Here is a 21028-nt window from a genome sequence, read left to right as displayed (position 1 = left end):
AACTCTGAGGATACCCAGTCTTGGAGCAAAAGTGCCAAGATATCTGTCAGCAATGTCAAATACTGCATGTCTTCCTGCCCCAGGCAAAAATGCTACAGTTAGAACTATAGTACATGAGAGTAGTACTCGTATACTAGAGTTGATAACAGGTCCTACTGCAGTAGTGTGGAGAGAATTACCGCAGGAAAGGAATGATATTTTTATTTGGGACACGTCTTACGTAACCCTGACTGTCTTGCAGCTCTGTCTTATTGCTCGTTTCTCAAAGAACGAGATGGTATTCATGGAATCCATACCCCGCACAGTCTTCAGAAGGACTTGGTGCGAGCCAACTCTTGTTTTTTTTTGATCCAATATGGATGCCAGACCACGTGACCGGTAACATCATCTTTATCAAACCATATTTCCCATGGGTAAATCAATTCGTTAAATTTTGCATTAATCGGTGAAGCGGTTTTTCCGACGAAGATTTTCAAAGGTTTTACCTTATATCCAATATGGCTGCCAGACCACGTGACGCATGATGGTCATTTTTATTAAAATCTTGTTCATATTTTAAGTCAATCAGATGAAAATTGACAATTTTAGAAATTTGGCCTTTATTGACCTTTTGGCCTATGTTGACCTCAAAAATAGTTTGTGGTTGAATTCAGTGGCTTGATATTCAAATTTCTATTCAATCGGACGAAAATTGAAGATTTTAGAAAATTGGCCGATGTTGACCTCAAAAGAGTGACTGCTATATCACAGGGTTATACAACATGTGGTGGAGTTTCAATTTTCTTTGATGAATGGTTTTCAATGTCTGCTCTTTACAAAATGCAGACACGTACGATGTACGACGTATGACATATTTACTTTACCGATCACTTAACCCTACTTTTCGCTTTGTGAGCACAGGGTAATAAGGTCTTCCTCTCGCCAATGGGCACACAATGATCTGCACTTGGAAATGTTCAAAAAAATTACTGTGAATGAACAGTAGAGAGAACGACATCAAAGTGATCATGCTGAAGCCTGATGTGCATAGCCATCTGCGTGACATTATCAAGCAAATTATCATCAACATGTATAGGGGAGAGTACCTTCCCCAATCCATACTCTCGCTGTTGTACACATCCACTGGGGTGTTCAGCAAATGTGCTCAAGTTAGAGTCGTTTTCTGTACCCCAAGTACCTGCCCTGTCCATACGAGAAGCTCATATGTAGGCTTCAACACTGGACACACCAGTGGAAAGTATGAATGGCTCAATATGAGACGTGTGCGACAATCGCAGAACGCACAGCTCCGTGTTGTTGTTGTGAGCCAGTGATGATATGTGCCATTGAGCAAAATAAACAGTTACCTCTGGTTAATTGAACATTGACCACTCCACTCGACACAGTTCATCAAAGCAAAGATGAAAGGAACACTAAATGTCAGTTGAAATATTTATTAAATTCAGAGTTAGAGTGGATAATTCCATGTTCAGGCAGGTTTTGTCTGATGTGATGCACCGACCGACGTGGCAATCTGCCGCCGAGAAACTGTGACGCAATACTTCAAAACGCAGAGAAATAAACATCAAAAAATATATCAAAACGACATTTTCTTCTTCCTTATTGCTCCAGGAACCTTAAGAACCTTATAATAAATCTATTCACATTGTTTGGTTATTCTCGTATGTTCACTATTCTTCATGAAATATCGTGTTCATCCGAGTCATCACCATTAACATGAGGTAGAATATTTCACTCTTGAATTCAACTTCTTCAACACGCATACAGATATTATATACAGGATATAGTTAAAAAATAAGCCTGGTGTTGGCTTAGTAGTTAGGGTGGCAGCTTGGGATCCTGGGGTCCTGAGTTTAAGCCCCGTTGGCTGCTGAATACACCAGGAGGTTGACTCAGCCTGTCATCCTTCCGAGGTCGGCAAAATGAGTACCATTGTACTGGTAAGGGGGACACTGCATCAGCGGCATAGCCGCGTCCCAACCAATGATGCAACCAGCAACCACAGGCTGCACTCGATAGAGGGTTAAAAGATATAACATTTTATAATGTACAATTATTATTATCTAACACATGTTTTTCCATTTGTCAAGGACTATGATTCATCACACATTGGGTCTTGCATCATTTTGTGGACCTTCAACACAGCGCGCTTCTCGTACAAGGTACAAATTGATGGAACATCTGTTCGCGTCATACGATGGCCAATATTTATGGGTCTTGCGATTTTCTTTCGACACATTAAAGTCTAAAAGAATACTTTGAACCAAGGATTAATTAAAAATAATCAAAATCCAATTATCGACACGAAACTGTTTTAGTCTCCTTTAAAAAAAGTCCATTATTTGGTTTACTTTACCTGCCCACACCTGAGAATTCCTGCTCCATTTCAATTTGGTATCTATCATTGTGTACCCAAATACTTGTGGTCAGGAACTCGTTCAATACTATGGTTGTGAATGAACAAAGGGTCATGGTCACCTGCGAAGCATCGAAAATCAAACCTTGTTGACAATAACAACGAAATAATGACGGTCACACCAGTCTACAAACTTTTGAACTTCCTTTGCATGTTCATGGTTATGATTAAGAACCCACTAATTACTGTATCATCAGCATATTTTACAGCAATGCCAGTACTGGAATTTCAGAAGTCACCTGTACACAAAGAAATCAAAATAGGTGAAACAACACAATCTGGTGATACCCTGAGACTCAAAACTATGACACGTGATACCATGTTGTTATACTTGACCCTTTGTGGTCTATCTTTAAGAAAGTTTCGAATTAATCTTGAAAGCCGAGGGTAACATCTAGTTTCAGTAATTTGTCAATTAATATGCGTGGTACGATGGTATTGAAGACATATACTATGTCCACAACACATCCCTCATCCACCCAAACAGAAATGACTTCAAATAACTCCAATAGATTTGTTTAACATGATCTACCTTTAATTGGTTTGTATTGATTCAAATGTTTCCCTGTCCATTCCCTAATTGAAGTCTCCAACAGCTTTTCCACAACTGAGGTCAAACTAACAGGTTTATAATTCCCCAATTGTTATCTGCATCATTTATTTAATAACGGTGTGACATTTGCTCCTCTCCCATCCCATGGTACAGTGGGGAGAACAAGTATTTGATACACTGCCAATTTTGCAGGTTTTACCACTTACAAAGCAAGTAGAGGTCTGTAATTTATATCATAGGTACACTTCAACTGTGAAAGATGGAATCTAAAACAAAAATCCTGAAAATCACATTGTATGATTTTTAAATAATTAATTTGCATTTTATTTCATGAAATAAGTATTTGATCACCGACCAACCAGTAAGAATTCCGGCTCTCACAGACCTGTTAGTTTTGTCTTCAAGAAGCCCTCCCATTCTCCACTCATTACCTTATTAAATGCACCTGTTTGAACTCGTTATCTGCATAAAAGACAGCTGTCCACACTCAATCAATCAGACTCCAACCTCTCCACAATGGGCAAGACCAGAGAGCTGTCTTTGGACATCAGGGAAAAAATTGGAGACTTGCACAAGGCTGGGATGGGCTACAGGACAATTGGCAAGCAGCTTGGTGAGAAGGCAACAACTGTTGGCGCAATTATTAGAAAATGGAAGAAGTTCAAGATAACAGTCAATCTCCCTCAGTCTGGGGCTCCATGCAAGATCTCACCTCGTGGAGCCTCAATGATCATGAGAAAGGTGAGGAATCAGCCCAGAACTGCACGGCAGGACCTGGTCAATGACCTGAAGAGAGCTGGGACCACAGTATCAAAGAAAACCATAAGTAACACACTACGCCATCATGGATTAAAATCCTGCAGCGCACGCAAGGTCCCTCTGCTCAAGCCAGCGCATGTCCAGGCCCGTCTGAAGTTTGCCAATGACCATCTGGATGATCCAGAGGAGGAATGGGAGAAGGTCATGTGGTCTGAGACCGAAATAGAGCTTTTTGGTTTAAACTCCACTCACCGTGTTTGGAGGAAGAAGAAGGATGAGTACAACCCCAAGAACACCATCCCAACCATGAAGCATGGAGGTGGAAACATCATTCTTTGGGGATGCTTTTCTGCAAAGGGGACAGGATGACTGCACCGTATTGAGGGGAGGATGGATGGGGCCATGTATCGTGAGATCTTGGCCAACAACCTCTTTCCCTCAACAAGAGCATTGAAGATGGGGTGTGGCTGGGTCTTCCAGCATGACAACGACCCGAAACACAGAGTCAGGGCAACTAAGGAGTGGCTCCGTAAGAAGCATCTCAAGGTCCTGGAGTGGCCTCGCCAGTCTCCAGACTTAACCCAATAGAAAATCTTTGGAGGGAGCTGAAAGTCTGTGTTGCCCAGCGACAGCCCCGAAACCTGAAGGATCTGGAGAAGATCTGTATGGAGGAGTGGGTCAACATCCCTGCTGCAGTCTGTGCAAACCTGGTTAAGAACTACAGGAAACGTCTGATCTCTGTAATTGCAAACAAAGGTTTCTGTACCAAATATTAAGTTCTGTTTTTCTGATGTATCAAATAATTATTTCATGCAATAAAATGCAAATTAATTATTTAAAAATCATACAATGTGATTTTCAGGATTTTTGTTTTAGATTCCGTCTTTCACAGTTGAAGTGTACCGATGATAAAAACCTACAGACCTCTACGTGCTTTTTAAGTGGGAAAACCTACTTTGTAAGTGGGGAAAAAAAAGGTATCAAATACTTGTTCTCCCCACTGTACGTGTCCTGATTCCAACAAGCTGTTCAAGATTTCCGTTAACATCTCACTTCCCTACTCCATCACCAATATATTTTTTCTGAGTTTAATTTGCTTCTTGCACTCTCAGGTACGATTGTTGATTATACACACTTTACAGGTGGAATTAATTCCTTTAAAACGTCCTTTCCATTTGTTGAATCACTAATGCACTCTTCACTCTGGTTTTCTTTCCCCTCAGTCCCCAACTCTTTATCCTTCTCTTTTTTGCAGGAACTTGTGATGATAGCACTCAGAATGGTGGAACCAATTGGAAGAACAAGACCACTCAGCAGCAACAGCAACAGCAATGGAGGACTGGAAACCTTGTCCTCCCCATTATCTGAGGAAAGAATAGAAAGATGTTAATGCTCATCATCTCATGGTAATACAACATTTGTGAATCGAAGGATGAAAATCAACTTTCATGACCATCTGATTGGTGTATTATGATGCTCAATGTTAAAATTTAAACTTTTTTTTTCTCTCTCTATGTAATAACACCTTTACTGATCTCTAGCAGAACATTTTCGACGACATTGATTTAACATCTAACCATGTCTTCTCTGCCACCAATTCAACACTAAAATATTTTATGTTAATTCCCGCTTTTTTATTTGAGAATTAGTTGGACCAATAAATATAAAGCTTCAGATGATCGATATCCCAAGTTGGATTTGACATAACATTTCATTACCATGGTGACCGAGTTAGTTTGTCATACTGTGCAGTACGTTTTTAAAACGATGATTTCCCCCGACACCGAAGGTGAAGGAGGTTATGTTTTCACCCCTTTCTGTTTGTTTGTCTGTTTGTTTGTGTCCAGGATATCTCAAAAAGTTGTGGACGGATCTGAATGAAATTTTGTGGACAGGTTCAGTGTGTGACAAGGACAAAGTGATTAGATTTTGGTGAAGATCCGGATCCGGATTCAACTACTGGAATTTTAAAAGTGGTTCTTCACCATTGAGAGATTGGGCCAAAAATTATATATAGCACAATATCTCAAAAATGTATTGGGCCCGATATGTTCTCGTGGATCAGGCATTACACGGCGGAGGTATGCACTCGACCGAGTGCCCTTCTAGTTATCCCCCACCGCGTGGCGGAAGGGGGATATTGTTGTCACCCGGGTCGTCCGTCCGTCTGGCTGTCCGTTTGGCTGGCTGGGCGTCAACATTTATAGCTGTGAGTGCGATAACTCATAAACTGTTCGCCATATCGATTTGAAATTTGAGTCACACATGTACCACCTGAAAAGGAAGAACCCTATTGATTTTGGGCGTGGCCGGATCCAAGATGGCCGACTGGGGCGGCCATCTTGAAAAAAATGTTTTTTGTAATAAATGGAAAACCGCTTATCTGATTTCAATTATTTTTCAATGGCGGGGGATTCCCCATCTCTGATGGGTATATTTTTTATTGTCTGTCTTTGTCATGATTTTCACTGTGATGTTCAAGTACTGTACATGCGTTGATGTATCGATGACATGTTTTCAAAATGAAAGAGGAGTGCACGATTTATTATCCGCAACCACATTCCAGTGAGTAAAGGAGTTGCCTCCAGGGAAAGGGGTTATAATAAGTAAAACAAAGTGTCCTTCATTAATGGCCACAATTATTCCCATATTCTTGTGGGGTGAGTCATCCTTCTTCTTTGCCAGGCCTGACGCTCGACTAACTCGTTCTCGTTCTGTCCGTCTCTCTTTCTTTCTCTCTCTCTCTCTCTCTCTCTCTCTCTCTCTCTCTCTCTCTCTCTCTCTCTCTCTCTCTCTCTCTCTCTCTCTCTCTCTCTCTCTCTCTCTCTCTCTCTCTCTCTCTCTCTCTCTCTCTCTCTCTCTCTCTCTCTCTCTCTCTCTCTCTCTCTCTCTCTCTCTCTCTCTCTCTCTCTCTCTCTCTCTCTCTCTCTCTCTCTCTCTCTCTCTCTCTCTCTCTCTCTCTCTCTCTCTCTCTCTCTCTCTCTCTCTCTCTCTCTCTCTCTCTCTCTCTCTCTCTCTCTCTCTCTCTCTCTCTCTCTCTCTCTCTCTCTCTCTCTCTCTCTCTCTCTCTCTCTCTCTCTCTCTCTCTCTCTCTCTCTCTCTCTCTCTCTCTCTCTCTCTCTCTCTCTCTCTCTCTCTCTCTCTCAATACTCTTCACAAAGTGTCAGTGCCACTGAAGCAGCTTCTTGAACAAGAGTGATGTGAGGTAGTTAGCCATTGCCTTCTCATCAGTCATTAGGGCAGGAATTTGGAATTTGGCCACGATGCTGGCGATAGCTCACACACTTGTCGTGAAGAACACCATGGGGATCTTTAACGTCCACCAACTAATGCTGTCAGATGGGATGCCCAGCTTACCGTCCATCTGAGGGACAGCATACACATTGAGATCAATCACCCTGCCTATCAAATACCAGGATGACAGTTCATAGCTGAGTCGGGATTCAAATCCAGGTGAGATGGCTTGAAGGTGAGTGTGTTTACCTGGATCGTCTAGACCTAGACCATTCTGCCAGCTCATCCACTCCACAAATAGAGGGTACATCATTGAAATACACATTTCGTGAAAAAAAAATCATTATTTTATCTAAATTTTAGGAAAGAATGCATAGTGATTAAATGAATGTATGAATGAAGTGTTACTGTAAGATGACATGAGGAAGGAGGCAACATAATGGCAATGGTGGGAGGGGAGGGGGACTTTAGGTTTCAAATTTAGTATCTTGAATAAATACTGACCAGCATTTGAAGGAACTACTCTCACATCTTGCGTGTCCTCTGTAACGCTGAGATTTACGCTGTGAGACAAGGTGTCATGATATTTTTGAATTTTGCAGCAAAATGTCCCCGAGTCTTGCTTGGTGATGTTAGAAATAACAAGAGATGCATTTCCAGCAAGGAAATTCGCTGGGCAAGATAGCCTGCCAGTGAACTGTATGTCCAAATTATCCACAGGCCATCCGAAGTCCATGAAGATCTGAAGGAAAGACAGACACAGAGACAGACATCAAGCACTGAAGAATTTGTTAACTTTGAAGAAAAAAAAAATCTCATAATCCCTTGAGCAGCTTTTAAAATAATTTAAACCGGGACTCGTTGTGTTGCATTTTTCTCATTCCAACCTGTTGAAGGGGGTGAAAACAACCTCAATCCACCTTCGGTGGCGCAGGTAACAAAAAATACCATATGGTTATCTTTATTCAAGGTCATCAAGAAGGTGATGCCGACCGATGTGTTGAATTTTTTGAGTGGGTAATGCACAGATTTAATGTTCAACCAACATTATGTGTTTGTGAGTTAATGACAATGAATTTGAATATTTGATAAATTAAATATAAAATGTGTATTTAATTTTTTCTTTTAGGTCCAAAAATTCTGAGACACCCTGTGTGTGTATGCATATACATATACATATACATATACATATACATCTCTTCCAGTGTAAAATTGATTCCCGTCCAAATTTAGAACTGCAGACAACCAGCATGGTAACACAATGAAATCGATCATTTGTGTTCAATCATAAGTAATTTTTAATCTTCACTCGTATACATAACACTGACCTCCCTCTGCTGCCCCATTTCTGGCTTCCACAGCCAGATCAGTCGTGGCTTCTCAGAATCAGGTTTGAAAAGACACTCGATTGTGATACTTCTACCTTCACTTGCAATCATCACATCACTTCTGTTTCCATTATTTACTGGAGTTGAAGAAGCTGTGGAGCAGACAAATGAAGTACAATTAAATAAGGGCACAATTAGTCATCCTACCATGTCATTTTCATTATTAATGTACTTCCTCAACTTCGTTTAGGTACATACTACATGTCCTATTCAGCTGTTTCTCGGCAACAACTTTTTTCTTTTCTTTTTGCTTTTCAATTCCTTCAAACTGTCAAACAATGAAGGAAGATTCCACATGCCCAAGGCTGCCTTACCGGAGTCCCAAATTGTACTCTAACTCAGTTCTCTGATCAACTTTGTCGAGAAACCCCAACTTGTCCTACTTATTCAAGGACATGCTTACACTTTAACCAAGTCACATCTTCTCAAAGTTCACAAACAACGATTGTGAAACGTTTTCTAATGGTGTGTGAATTTTCCGTTGCTGATGTCGTAAGTTTTAAAATCACAAACACGTTAATTGACTTTCACTGTGAACTGGAAATTGTCATCAATAGTTTGCAACATTACCAAGTGAATTATGACCTCCGCCACCGAAAGAGGAAGAAGGTAATGTTTTCACCCATTTGTTTGTGAGCAGGATATCTCTAACCGTTGATGACGGATTTGGATGAAATTCGGTGGGCAGGTTTGGAGTGTGACACGGACGAACTGATGAGATTTTGGTGAAGATCTGGATCCGGATCCGAGTCCTAGTATTTTTTAAGCGATTCCTCACCATTGAGAGATAGGGCGAAACCGATATATAACACGATATCTCAAAAAGTTGTGGACGGATTCGGATGAAACTTGGTGGACACGTTGGGTGTGTGACAAGGAAGAATTGATTCACCTTTGGTGAAGATCCGGATCCGACATGAGAAATTTTTCATTTTTTAAGTGATTCTTCACCATTGAGAGATGAGGCCAAAATGTATAGGGCCCGTTATATTCTACTGGATCATGGCGGAGGTATAAACTCTATCGAGTGCCCTTCTAGTTAGTATATTTAATTGCTTTTATAAATGTTAATAAAAGAAGATTGGAGGCAGTTTAGGCAATGTAACATTCAGTCTGGTAAGCTACATATGGATGAATGAATTGTCTTTCTGATATCAGAATTTTTTTTAATAACATTTATCTGATTTGTTCAAGAAATCATGATGTTTGGAATACATGAAGGGTGTTGCACAGGCAGTGTTGCATGGATGGTGTGGATCCTCGGTGATGTACAAGTGCAATTTACAACAGACTCTCCAAAGCCAGCAGTGCTTTTGGGAAACTCTTCAAACATGTCTGGAAAAACCACAACCGATGGATACAAACCAAAGTCAAGGTATACAGAGGTGTTCTCATCCCCATTCACCTTTATAGCGCTGAGTCATGAGTCACATCACCGGCATGTGTGCCTCCTCGACTCCTTCCATCAACGCTGCCTCCGCACCATCCTCAAAATCCAATGGCAAGACCAAAGGTTATGGTTATGTTTCATCATTGATGAAAACCAAAGGTTATGGGCAGAGGTTATGTTTTCAACTCTGTTTGTCTGTTTGTTTGTTTGTTTGTTTGTTTGTCTGTCTCTCTGTGAGCAAGATATCTCAAAAACTTATGGATGGATTCAGACGAAACTTGGTGGACAGGTTGGTTAAGGCCTAAGTCACATTTGGCACGGCAGCCGTAGGGTCTACAAAATCTACGGCCACTAGCAATTATAGGGCAGCCGCAGTATTTCCACGGTCACACAATGTAGCAGTCACATATGTTTTTATTTTTCGGGGAACCGCACGGGGTATTTAGAAATTGTGGAGACCGAAAACGTGGGGGTGCCGTACGGTCTTTGATTTGATGTCGCACGGTGACCTTAGGGCGTCCCTGCGGCGGCCATATGATTTTCAAGGCAGACGCAAGGTGCCCTCAGGGGGCCCTAAGGCGAACGTGCGGCCAGACGGACGGTAACGAGTGGGTATATATACCAGTTCTTTTTTTACTGAAATAAAAATATAACAGTTCGGAATACACCAGGATGTATATATATATGTATATATATATATATATATATATATATATATATATATATATATATATATATATATATATATATATATATATCTGAATATACTATAACTATAATATCTCCTCTTCTTCTTCTTTTGGCTGCTCCCGTTAGGGGTCGCCACAGCGGATCATCTATATGATCCGCATAGTGATTTGGCACATGTTTTACACCGGATGCCCTTCCTGACACAACCCTGGTCGCCTCTTACGACACACAGGGATATGGTACACCTATTTTAACCGGGGTATACACCGGCCTAGTATACTGGTACTCATTTCGCCGACCTCGGAAGGATGACAGGCTGAGTCAACCCCCTGGTGTATTAATTCAGTGGCCCAACGGGGCTTGAACTCAGGACCTTTTGGATCCCAAGCCACTGCCCTAACCACTGTGCCAACACCAGGCTACTATAACTATAATATATATAACTGAATATACCAGTTCGGAGTACCTATAGGCAAACACCTCTACTCCGATCTCTAGCGGTAATGCACGGTCGACGCAGACTGCCACGGAGGCCGTACGTAGCACACACGGTGGGCGTAGGGGAACCGTGCGTCGATCCTGCGTTGCCCGCAGGTAGTCACACAGACCGCAAGGCCACCGTACATTGAACACAGGGACGCCTTAGGACTACTTTACGGCAAACGTGGAAATAGTGCGGCCGCCGTAATTTTTTGGGGGTTGGCAAAATTCATTTTTCATTGATAAGAGCCTACGGCAGCCGCACGAATAATGCAAGCCCACCGTACGCCCTACGTACGGTCGTCGTGGAACACATCTACGTCACAGCTTGGCTTGTCGAATTGCTACGGCCAACGTAGAAATGAAAAAAGTTATAACTTCGTGCTATAATTCCACGGTGACCCCTACGGCTTGTAAAAGATAGCCATACGGCATAGGGCCACCCTGAGGCCACCTCAGAAACTCTGCAGCCGCCGCACGTTTCTGTCAATTCAGGGGGATACGGCCGCCGTATCCGAGCCGTACAGCAAATGTGACTTAGGCCTAAGTGACAAGAACAAGTCAATTTCATTTTTATTCAGGTCTGAATCCAGATTAAACAATTTAAAATTAAATGGATAATTAAATGTTTTAAAAAATAATTAAATTATGGAAAAATTATTCTTCAAAAAGCAGGACACCAAGACTAAGCACTTCATACCTCCAGGAACCATAATAATGGAAAAATTAAATAATCGGGGGGGGTGGGAATAATTAAAAAATTTTAATACAGTAATTGAAAAAAAATTATAGAATTGAAAATTGGGGGAGGAAAATATTTGAAAATTAAATAATTAAAAGTTATTCTTCAAAAAGTGAGTTATAAAGACGACTCTTATTGCCTCCCTCTGGGAACCTTAACTAGCGAATGGCGAACATCGAAGCAAAGAAGATAATAAACGATAACTGACAACAACAACAACAACAACATCATCATCATGTGCCTGTCAATCATTTTGGGTTCACGGGATGACTGGTGAGAACATCACTCGTCCCATAACTCCTTTTTAATGATGCATTGTTTATCCAACCTATTCACCAAACAACATACCAGTTATTCAAATTCTTACCAAATTTAAGAAGAGGAGCCGTTGATATGATGATGATTATCATCCACCATTTCATCTTTCGTTCCCTACAATCAGAATATCAGTTAGATTGCTTTGAATCTTTGAGCCCCTACCCCCACACCCCCCTTTCCCCCACATCATTTATTTCACAAGTTTTACTGATTATGCAAATCAGAGATCAAGATATGTTTCTGGTGTCCTTTGTTTTGTTTTGTTTTTTTAAGTCATGACATTTAATCCTGTAGCAATCTCTCAGCTCCAGAGTAACAAACAGCAAATGAGTACAAACACCCTGGAGGTAACAATCTTTGTGATAATGTCAATAACCAGTAATTCTGCATTCTTAGTTACTGAGTTTATTTGTGGTCCTGCCTAAAGCAGTTCCTCATTTTTCGTCCTCACCCCTCACCTCTTGTTTATCATGGCAATCAAAAACTATTTGTGTGAGTCTTGTTACATGACCCTTTGTTTTTAACTGGTAAACGAAAGAGTTTTTGTAAAAGATTACCTTTAAAAGAGAATGAAGAACTATCTTTGTTTGTCTGTGGGATTAGAAAGCTTCCTGTTCCGAGGAAGGGTTAACACCCAAAACGTCAGTCTATCCTGTCTCTCCCCATACTGGTGAGAATACCTCGATCAATGTTCTGTTGATTCCATCCATTGTTCTACTTTTAAAAGATTTCTCCAAATCACTTCGAACCAATTGATGACATCGATGGTGCTCTTACCAACAATCTTTAACCTGGAGGAACCTGTACATTGTGCATCAATCACGGTCTGGATGAATAAACAGGAGATGGTATACTTTGATCTTCTTTTTTTTCACTTTGTCATTGGATAGAACATGTCGCCAACCATTAGTTCAATTCCATCTTCTCTTCTATGCAAAGATGAAAGAAACAAATAACATAGGATTTGAACCGACAACAAATGACGAAGGACTTGAACCGACATAACGAGCATCATGAATCATGAGTTCAGGAAATAAGACTAAAATATACTCATCGGTCCATAGACATCCCGAATGGAGGACTCGGTAAGACACGCATTTCACCACTTACCTGTCTGTCCCAGGTGTCACCCAACTGACTGATCAGGATCTTTGCAGAAAACACCAACTCAAATGACTTAATCTGGACGTTTTTTATGTTTTTATATGTGTGTGCTACTTCGGAATGTGTGGAATGTGCGAACACAACCAATGAACACCTTGTCGAGGCTTGTTTGAGAAGTGACTCACCAACACACAACGAGGAGGCGTGAGATAACAGGGGTAGGAACAAAACAGTGGGGACAAAGACATAAGGAGATCTGTGGAAGGGAGAGGGATGGGGTAGGGGAAACGGGGTATACAAGATTGACATTACAGGGACTTTCAGCAAGGAAAGCAGGGAATTTGAAGGAGGTGGGCTTGGGTGGATTATTGGGGGTAGAAAAGATCGAGGATTTGGATGGGGGATGATAAGAGGTGGTGGTGAACAGCTGTTTTGAAGACCTGGAGGGAAGAATTGGGATTGAACAGAGTGAGGGAGTTTATTCCAAAGGTAGGAAATGAAAGAGTGAAGGCGAGCAGTGATTCGTGACTTTAGTAGTTTTACCAGAAGGGGGTTGTTGGTGGACCTTGATCGCCTGCGGAAATATGGTGGGGACAAATCTCAGACACAGCAGGGGGGAGGGGGCGAGACCGCGGAGAGGAGACGGTACAAGACCGAAAGACCACCGACCAGCCTGCGGTGAGAGAGTGAGAGGCCCAAAGACTCAGCCTCAGCCAATAATCCGAAATGCCTTGGTTTCCACAGCGTAAAAACCGAGAAAGGTGAAAGGCAGGAGCACCAGCCCAGAGGGGAGAGAAGTACTCCATGAGGCTGCGGACAAAAGCTTTGTAAGTGGTCAGGAGCTCAGCTGGGCCAAAGAAGGACTGCACGACAGAAGATTCCCAGTCGGTGACTGACTTTGGAGGCCAGGTTTGAAATGGTCATGGCAGATAGTGAGACCCAGAAGCTTGAATGAAAGGATTTCTTCCAGAGGATTGTTGAGAAAGTACATGATGGGGGGGGTCCAAACGGTCCTTTCAGAGAGACAAAGTTGGACTAAGATTTGTCCGGATTGAAAGACATGTTCCACTTGTTGGACCAGTCTGTGATTTTCTCCAGATTTGCAGAGAGTTAAGAAGCTGCTGCTTGCTGGTCTGAGGGATGACGGATGGTACAGCAGAGGGTGGAGTCATCAGCCAAGAAATAAAGAGGATTTCCCAGGGAGTCAGAGAGGTCATTGATGAAAACCAGAAAAAGAACAGGGCCCAGAACGCTACCTTGAGGAACTCCAGCCTGCACAGGAAGAGGGGATAAAAGAACTCCATTTCGGGCCACACGTTGACTGCGACAGGAGAGGAAGTCTGCGAGCCATGAGTGGAGATGGCCTTGGATACCACAGGAAGAGAGTTTGGTGAGCAGGGCAGGGTGCCAGACCATGTCAAAAGCACACGATATGTCCAGGGATACGGCTCTGATTTCATATCTGGCATTGAGGATCTCCAACCATTGTTGGGAGAGCTGAAGCAGAATATCCAGGGTAGAGTAACCTGGTCTGTAATCAAATTGGGAATCATAAATCAAGCCATTGGAGAAGAGGAAGGATTTAATGTCTGAAGCGATGATGGATTCCATAACTTTGCTGATGATTTGGAGAAGGCTGATTGGTCTGTAGTTGGAGGGATCTGTTTTTGCACCTTTTTTATGCAGGGCAGTAATGTTTGCTGATTTCCAAGCAGATGGCAGATGACCTTGAGCAAATGAGAGGGTGAATAGAACAGAGAGAGGGTGAGCAAGAGCAGAGGAGCAGTTTGGCAGCCATATTGTTTTTTTGTTTTTGTAAACACCTTCAAAAATCTTCTCTGAAGTGACTGAACAGATTGAGATGAAACTTTACAACTATGATGGAACAAAAGGTTCATACATATGACATCACAGGTCACATGGTTTGGCAGCCAGATTTGATTGAAGAATAATATTAAATAATGTTTTCTCTGTAACCGCTATATGAATCGACGTGAAACTTCACAATTATGATCGTGTCGTAATGGGGAATACAGGTTTTAAATTTTAACTTGATCGAACGCATGGTCTGGTTGCCAGAATTATTATATATATATATATATATATATATATATATATATATATATATATATATATATATATATATATATATATATATATATATATATATATATATGAGCCTGGTGTTGGCGCAGTGGTTAGGGCAGCGGCTTGGGATCCAAAAGGTCCTGAGTTCAAGCCCCGTTGGGCCACTGAATTAATACACCAGGGGGTTGACTCAGCCTGTCATCCTTCTGAGGTCAGCGAAATGAGTACCAGTATACTGGGCTGGTGTATACCCCGGTTAAAATAGGTGTACCATATCCCTGTGTCGTAAGAGGTGACCAGGGTTGCGTCAGGAAGGGCAGCCGGCGTAAAACATGTGCCAAATCACGATGCGGATCATACGAATGATCCGCTGTGGCGACCCCTAATGGGAGCAGCCGAAAGAAGAAGAAGATATATATATATATATATATTTATATATATATATATATATATATATATATATTTATATATATATATATATATATATTTATATATATATATATATATATATATATATTTATATATATATATATTTATATATATATATATTTATATATATATATTTATATATATATATATTTATATATATATATATTTATATATATATATTTATATATATATATATTTATATATATATATATATATATATATATATATATACATATATACATTTTTTTTTTTGATTGAGGCTCACTTGGCTGTGCCTGGATGGGTTTCAGGGTAGAGGAGAAGCAGCTGAAATGCAAATCCTATCCAGGTTAGTAGGGTGGATTTACTGGTTCTGGCTCACTTTTCCCTATGTAAATGAATGGGGGATTTTCAGCGATTCCCTTTTTTTTCCCCTAAAAATAAACCCCCTTTTTATCCGTTTTTCCCTGCTGTACAGGGGTTTGGCTTTTTGTGAGGCAATGTTTTATGGCCGGATGCCCTTCCTGATGCAACCCTGGTCGCCTCTTACGACACACAGGGATATGGTACACCTATTCTTACCGGGGCATACACCGGGACCAGAACACTGGCACTCATTTCGCCGACCTCGGAAGGATGACAGGCTGAGTCAACCCCCTGGTGTTAATTCAGCATCCAACGGGTCTTGAACTCAGGACACTGGGATCCCAAGCCGCCAACCTAACCACTAAGCCAACACCAGGCTTAGCCAACACCAGGCTTTGTATATATATATATATATATATATAACCAGGCTATCCCAAGGTATATTTATTTGTCTCCCCTTTTAACCTGGAGGTTGAACCTCATTGAATTGATCAGCTCACTCATTGAACCTATAAAGATTTGTTCATTCTCAAATTCCTTCAATAGTTTAATTTTCTTTGCACAATATTCCCCATCTAAAATATTGACAAACAAAACATTTGAATCTTTATATTTTTTAAGATACCCCTTTTCTGCCATTACGAAATGATAAACTTCTCTTCATGCTCTCAACTGACCATCTCCTGAGCCACATATCATTTTGAGATTATAGTAAATTGTTTCAAATGTTTTCAGTTCATGCCGTGAAAATGAGGAAGTGTTTTTTTGACACGGTCATGCTGTGTGAATGAGGAAGTGGTTTTAGACAGTCATGCTGTGAAAAAACAGGAACTATTCTGTGAGACAAGGTCTCGTGTTTATATTTTATCTCAGAACACGAACTGAATACATTTGAATCAAAACCATTTTAAGTATGTTTTGGAAATGATTCATACAATCGCCCAGTTATTTTCCAAGCTGTCATTTCCTGTGCCTGCACCCAATGCTTTGGTAATTTCCTCATCGTTGCCTTATAAGTGATTCACCAGACAAAGTTTCTGCCAGACGGGATTTTCATTTTTACAACTGAGACATGGGCGATCTTTCTTCCGATGAAGACAACAGCTCACTACAGAGTTGGTAAGTTTGTGTATGGTTTTCTCTTTGAACGATGAAGCAATCGATTTTAAATTAAATCATGATAATTCTGATATATATTGTTGTGGTTACCAAATTCGCAAACCACCATTCAGGTCCCTTAGGTGAGATATCTCGGTAAGTATATGTGTAGTTAGGCCCAAACCCGTTGTCTAGAGGGAATAAATGTTATTCATGCGTGCTGCGACTCTTCAGGATAGCCGTTTTTCTTTTACTATCTTTATTTTGGACCAACCGCCATTGTTACCACCACCAACCACAACATCAACCACCCACCGCGGCGCCGCTTCACGTCACACCTCGCAACCGTCACATCGCCACCGTTCTTGCGCCGCTTGTGGGTACCGGTGTTGGACTCGTGCAGGGCGCGCGCCGAACAGCGTGTACAAAACCACGGATTTTCAGCTCCAAAAACGGATCAAAAACGACACACGCCCACTTTTGTTCCGTCCAATCGGTGAGCGAGGGGCGATTTGGCCCCGCCTCCAGGGTGTTGGAGGGCGATCGCTATATGCAAATTTATGGATCAAAAAGCATTCACGCCCACTTTTTCTCAGGCCAATGGGGAGCGAGGTGAAAGGTCGAAGGCAGGGGGTCAAAAGCGAAGCCACGGGGCTTATATAAGCGACCGCGTTCATCAGTCGAGGGGAGTTAAGACTTCGCAGTCGGTGGAGTTGGGAAGAAGAAGCAAGAAGGAGTTGGTCGTCGTCGTGCGCGTTGGAGTCGGAGCGAAGAGGACGGGGCTGTGGAGAGGCGGCGAGGGCAGGAGAGGGGGTGCTCGCGTCGTGCCGGGAGCTGCACACCAGGGAGGCCGACGGCGCGACCTGGTCGAGGTGGAGACGCTCGTCGCGGGACTCGAGGCAGAGTAGAAATCCTCCTTTCCCCCGAGCATCAGCAACCCCCTCCTGTTTCCCCCCCGCGCTGAGATAGTGCGACCAAGGGGGCCCCTTTCCCACCCCCTACCAGACACTGTCCGCGAGGCCCGCGGAGTTGAGGCACCATCGCCGCTCCGCGTCTCATCACCAGACGGGTAGGCCCGACCCGGTCTCGGCCTCAGGCCCGCCTCATCCTTGAGGGTGTTCTTTTTCTTGGTTTTGGATATGTGTTGTCGGCGCCGTCTGTGAAGTAAAATTGTATTAGTGTTGCCGTGTGCTCGCGTAATCGGTATTAGATCTGCATTGTCGCATTTGCTTTTTGTGTAAAATTGCATTGTGTTTCTTTTCCTTTTCGATGTGCTTTTGGTGGAATTGAATATGTGTGCTTTCCGTTCATCGCGAATAAATGTGCTTTGTGTTGAACTGTTTCCCGCTTCGCTTCGTCATTTCTTTCATTGAATCCTCATCTTGCTTCACGTAAAGGGTTGGTAGTGGGCTGAATACGCCCGATAATTAATCGAACCGTCGAGGTCGACGAATAACACCGCTCGGTTATCCCGATAGTACGGAACGGGTCGCTTAAGTGGCCCGTGTCCGAAGTCGACCTGCGGCGAGGTGCGATCGCCCGGTCTACCCTCCGTGTGGGTACTTAGGTAGGTCGAATTTGGCGAGCAACCCTATCCCACGCGGGGGCCGATTGGCTCGATCGCGGTGAGACCGAAAGGTCCACCCGTGACTGGTTCCCGGCGTTAGTCCGAGAGGGTCACGACTGGATTGTCCGTCCGGTGGGCGACGTGCCGCGATTCGAGTTACGTGGCCGTCAGCACGCCGGCGGGCGCGAATCCGTAACAATATATTTTTTCCCTGACAGGTCGTTGGAAGAAGTGGAGTTTACATATCACGACGAGGTGCATGAAATGAATACTCTTATTGAAGAGATCAATGATTTTAGAAGAGAATTGAAAGACATTTATAATGAGTGGTACGAAGTCTTATCACGGCCTCTGATCTCGAATGAATTAAACCAATGGTGAGACACGTGTGTGTGTGTGTGTGTGTGTGTGTGTGTGTGTGTGTGTGTGTGTGTGTGTGTGTGTGTGTGTCTCTCTGTCTGTCTTTCTACCTACCTCTCTCTGCTCTTATTGAAGAGGTCAATGATTTATAATGACTGGTACGAAGTCTTATCACGGCCTCTAATCTCGAATGAATTAAACCAATGGTGAGACACGTGTGTGTGTGTGTGTGTGTGTGTGTGTGTGTGTGTGTGTGTGTGTGTGTGTGTGTGTGAAGAAATGTGTGTGTGTGTGTGTGTATATATATATGTCTCTATGTGTGTGTGTGTGTGTGTGTGTGTGTGTGTGTGTGTGTGTGTGTATATATATATATATGTCTCTATGTGTGCGTGTGTGTGTGCGTGTGCGTGTGTGTGTGTGCGTGTGCGTGTGTATGTGTGTATGTGCATGTGGGTGTGTGTGTGTGTATGTGTGTATGTGTGTATGTGTGCGTGTGCGTGTGTGTGTGTGTGTGTGTGTGTGTGCGTGCGTGCGTGTGTGTGTGTGTGTGTGTGTGTGTGTGTATATATATATATATGTCTCGATGTGTGTGTGTGTGCGTGTGTGCGTGGGTGTGTGTGTATGTGTGTGCGTGTGTGTGCGTGTGTATGTGTGTATGTGCGTGTGGGTGTGTGTGTGTGTATGTGTGCATGTGCGTGTGTGTGTGTGTGTGTGTGTGTGTGTGCGTGCGTGCGTGTGTGTGTGTGTGTGTGTGTGTGTGTGTGTGTGTGTGTGTGTGTGTGTGTGTGTGTGTGTGTGGCTTTCTCTGTCTGTGTGTATCTCTCTCTGTCTGTCTCTTCATCTATACCCTTGACTTATTATTTTTTTTTTCAGCACTATCACACAACATCAGCTGTTGAAGCAATCTTGTACAACACATGATTTTCTGGAGGTAAATGTTTCTGAATTATTATTAATATCACTCTCTCTTTAGAATGTCGTCTTATGTTGGTTGCATCATTAGTTTGGACGTGGTTTTGTCAGTACACTGGAATTTATTTTATTGACCTTGAAAGGATGACAGGCTCCTGGTGTGTTAATTCAGTGGTCAACGAGGCTTACTCATATTACCATGTAATTATCTTTATAAAACCTAATTATTATCCACTTTTTGTTTCAAAACAGAATATGGTGTCTGAGTTTCGAAATCACAAGACATCTGAAGAAGATTGCTGGGAAAGATTATACATTCTCGCAAATGAATATTTAATATTTTCAATATTAATAAATTATATTTGTTTTGTTTACAATTACTTGATTCGGAATTTCAAGAAGAGGATCAAGGGGGGTAGGTGCGCTCCCCCAATGACCCATCACCCCCTCATCCCATCCCTCCCCTCCCCATGTGTGTGTGTGTGGGGAAGGGTGGGGGTGGGATGAGGGAGGTGGTGGGTCAAAGGTGGGGGCGCACAGGGGGGGATGAGGGGGGTGGGGCTTGTGTGGGCGGGGCTTGTGTGGGCGGGGCTTGTGTGGGCAGGGCTTGTGTGGGTGGGGCTTGTGTGGGCGGGGCTTGTGTGGGCGGGGCGTGTGTGGGCGGGGTTTATGTGGGAGGAGTTTATGTGGACAGGGTTTATGTGTGTGGAGTTTTTGTGTGGGGCTTGTGTGGGCAGGGTTTATGTGGGAGGGGTTTATGTGGGCGGAGCTTCGGTGGAGCTTATGTGGATGAGGCTTATGTGGATGAGGTTTGTGTGGATAAATGGATGGGTGGAGAGATGGGTGCATGGGTGGATGAGTGGAGCTTGTGTGGATGGGTGGATAATTTTTAAATTAAATAAACATGTTGTGTGTGGGGAACTAATTAACTAATCACTAATTATGTGAATATGATGAATATGGGTGGAGCTTGTGAGGGGTTTGTGTGTGTGGAGCTTGTGTGTAGTTTTTGTGTGGAGCTTGTGTGGGGTTTGTGTGTGGTGGGGTTTGTGTGGGGTTTGTGTGGGCGGGGCTTGTGTGGGGTTTGTGTGGGCGGAGTCAAAAAGGGGCGGAGTCAAAAAATTTCAATTTATTGGAGCTTGTGAGGGGTTTGTG

The 21028-nt window shown here is 42.7% G+C and overlaps 1 protein-coding gene and 1 long non-coding RNA gene across 5 annotated transcripts; one reads left to right on the top strand and one right to left on the bottom strand.

Moving 5' to 3' along the window:
• Positions 1 to 1417: 1417 nt before the first annotated feature.
• LOC147013502 (myelin protein zero-like protein 3) lies at positions 1418 to 13211 on the bottom strand. 4 transcript variants are annotated; one of them, XM_085855341.1, is made up of 6 exons: positions 13081 to 13210; positions 12748 to 12899; positions 12020 to 12084; positions 8291 to 8442; positions 7467 to 7704; positions 1418 to 5092 (listed from the first exon to the last, which is right to left on the bottom strand). In XM_085855341.1, exons 2-6 carry the CDS (start codon positions 12777 to 12779, stop codon positions 4854 to 4856), a joined length of 726 nt encoding a protein of 241 aa, XP_085711467.1. In that variant the 5' UTR covers positions 12780 to 12899; positions 13081 to 13210; the 3' UTR covers positions 1418 to 4853. The 4 variants fall into 4 exon arrangements, with proteins under 4 accessions (XP_085711467.1, XP_085711468.1, XP_085711470.1 ...); XM_085855342.1 differs by lacking the exon at positions 13081 to 13210 and adding an exon at positions 9756 to 9837; XM_085855345.1 differs by lacking the exon at positions 1418 to 5092 and adding an exon at positions 6892 to 7092 and having other exon boundaries at positions 13081 to 13211.
• Positions 13212 to 15861: 2650 nt separating this feature from the next.
• LOC147013501 (uncharacterized) lies at positions 15862 to 20411 on the top strand. Its single transcript, XR_015051343.1, has 3 exons — positions 15862 to 18978; positions 19835 to 19892; positions 20126 to 20411. It is a non-coding gene; the product is annotated as an uncharacterized LOC147013501 (long non-coding RNA).
• The last annotated feature ends 617 nt before the right edge of the window (positions 20412 to 21028 follow it).

Source organism: Eptatretus burgeri, chromosome 14, assembly GCF_056783735.1.
Source record: "Eptatretus burgeri isolate ZD-2024b chromosome 14, Ebu_testis_v1, whole genome shotgun sequence".
Lineage (NCBI taxonomy): Eukaryota > Metazoa > Chordata > Myxini > Myxiniformes > Myxinidae > Eptatretus > Eptatretus burgeri.
This window is presented reverse-complemented; position numbering and strand designations above follow the sequence as displayed.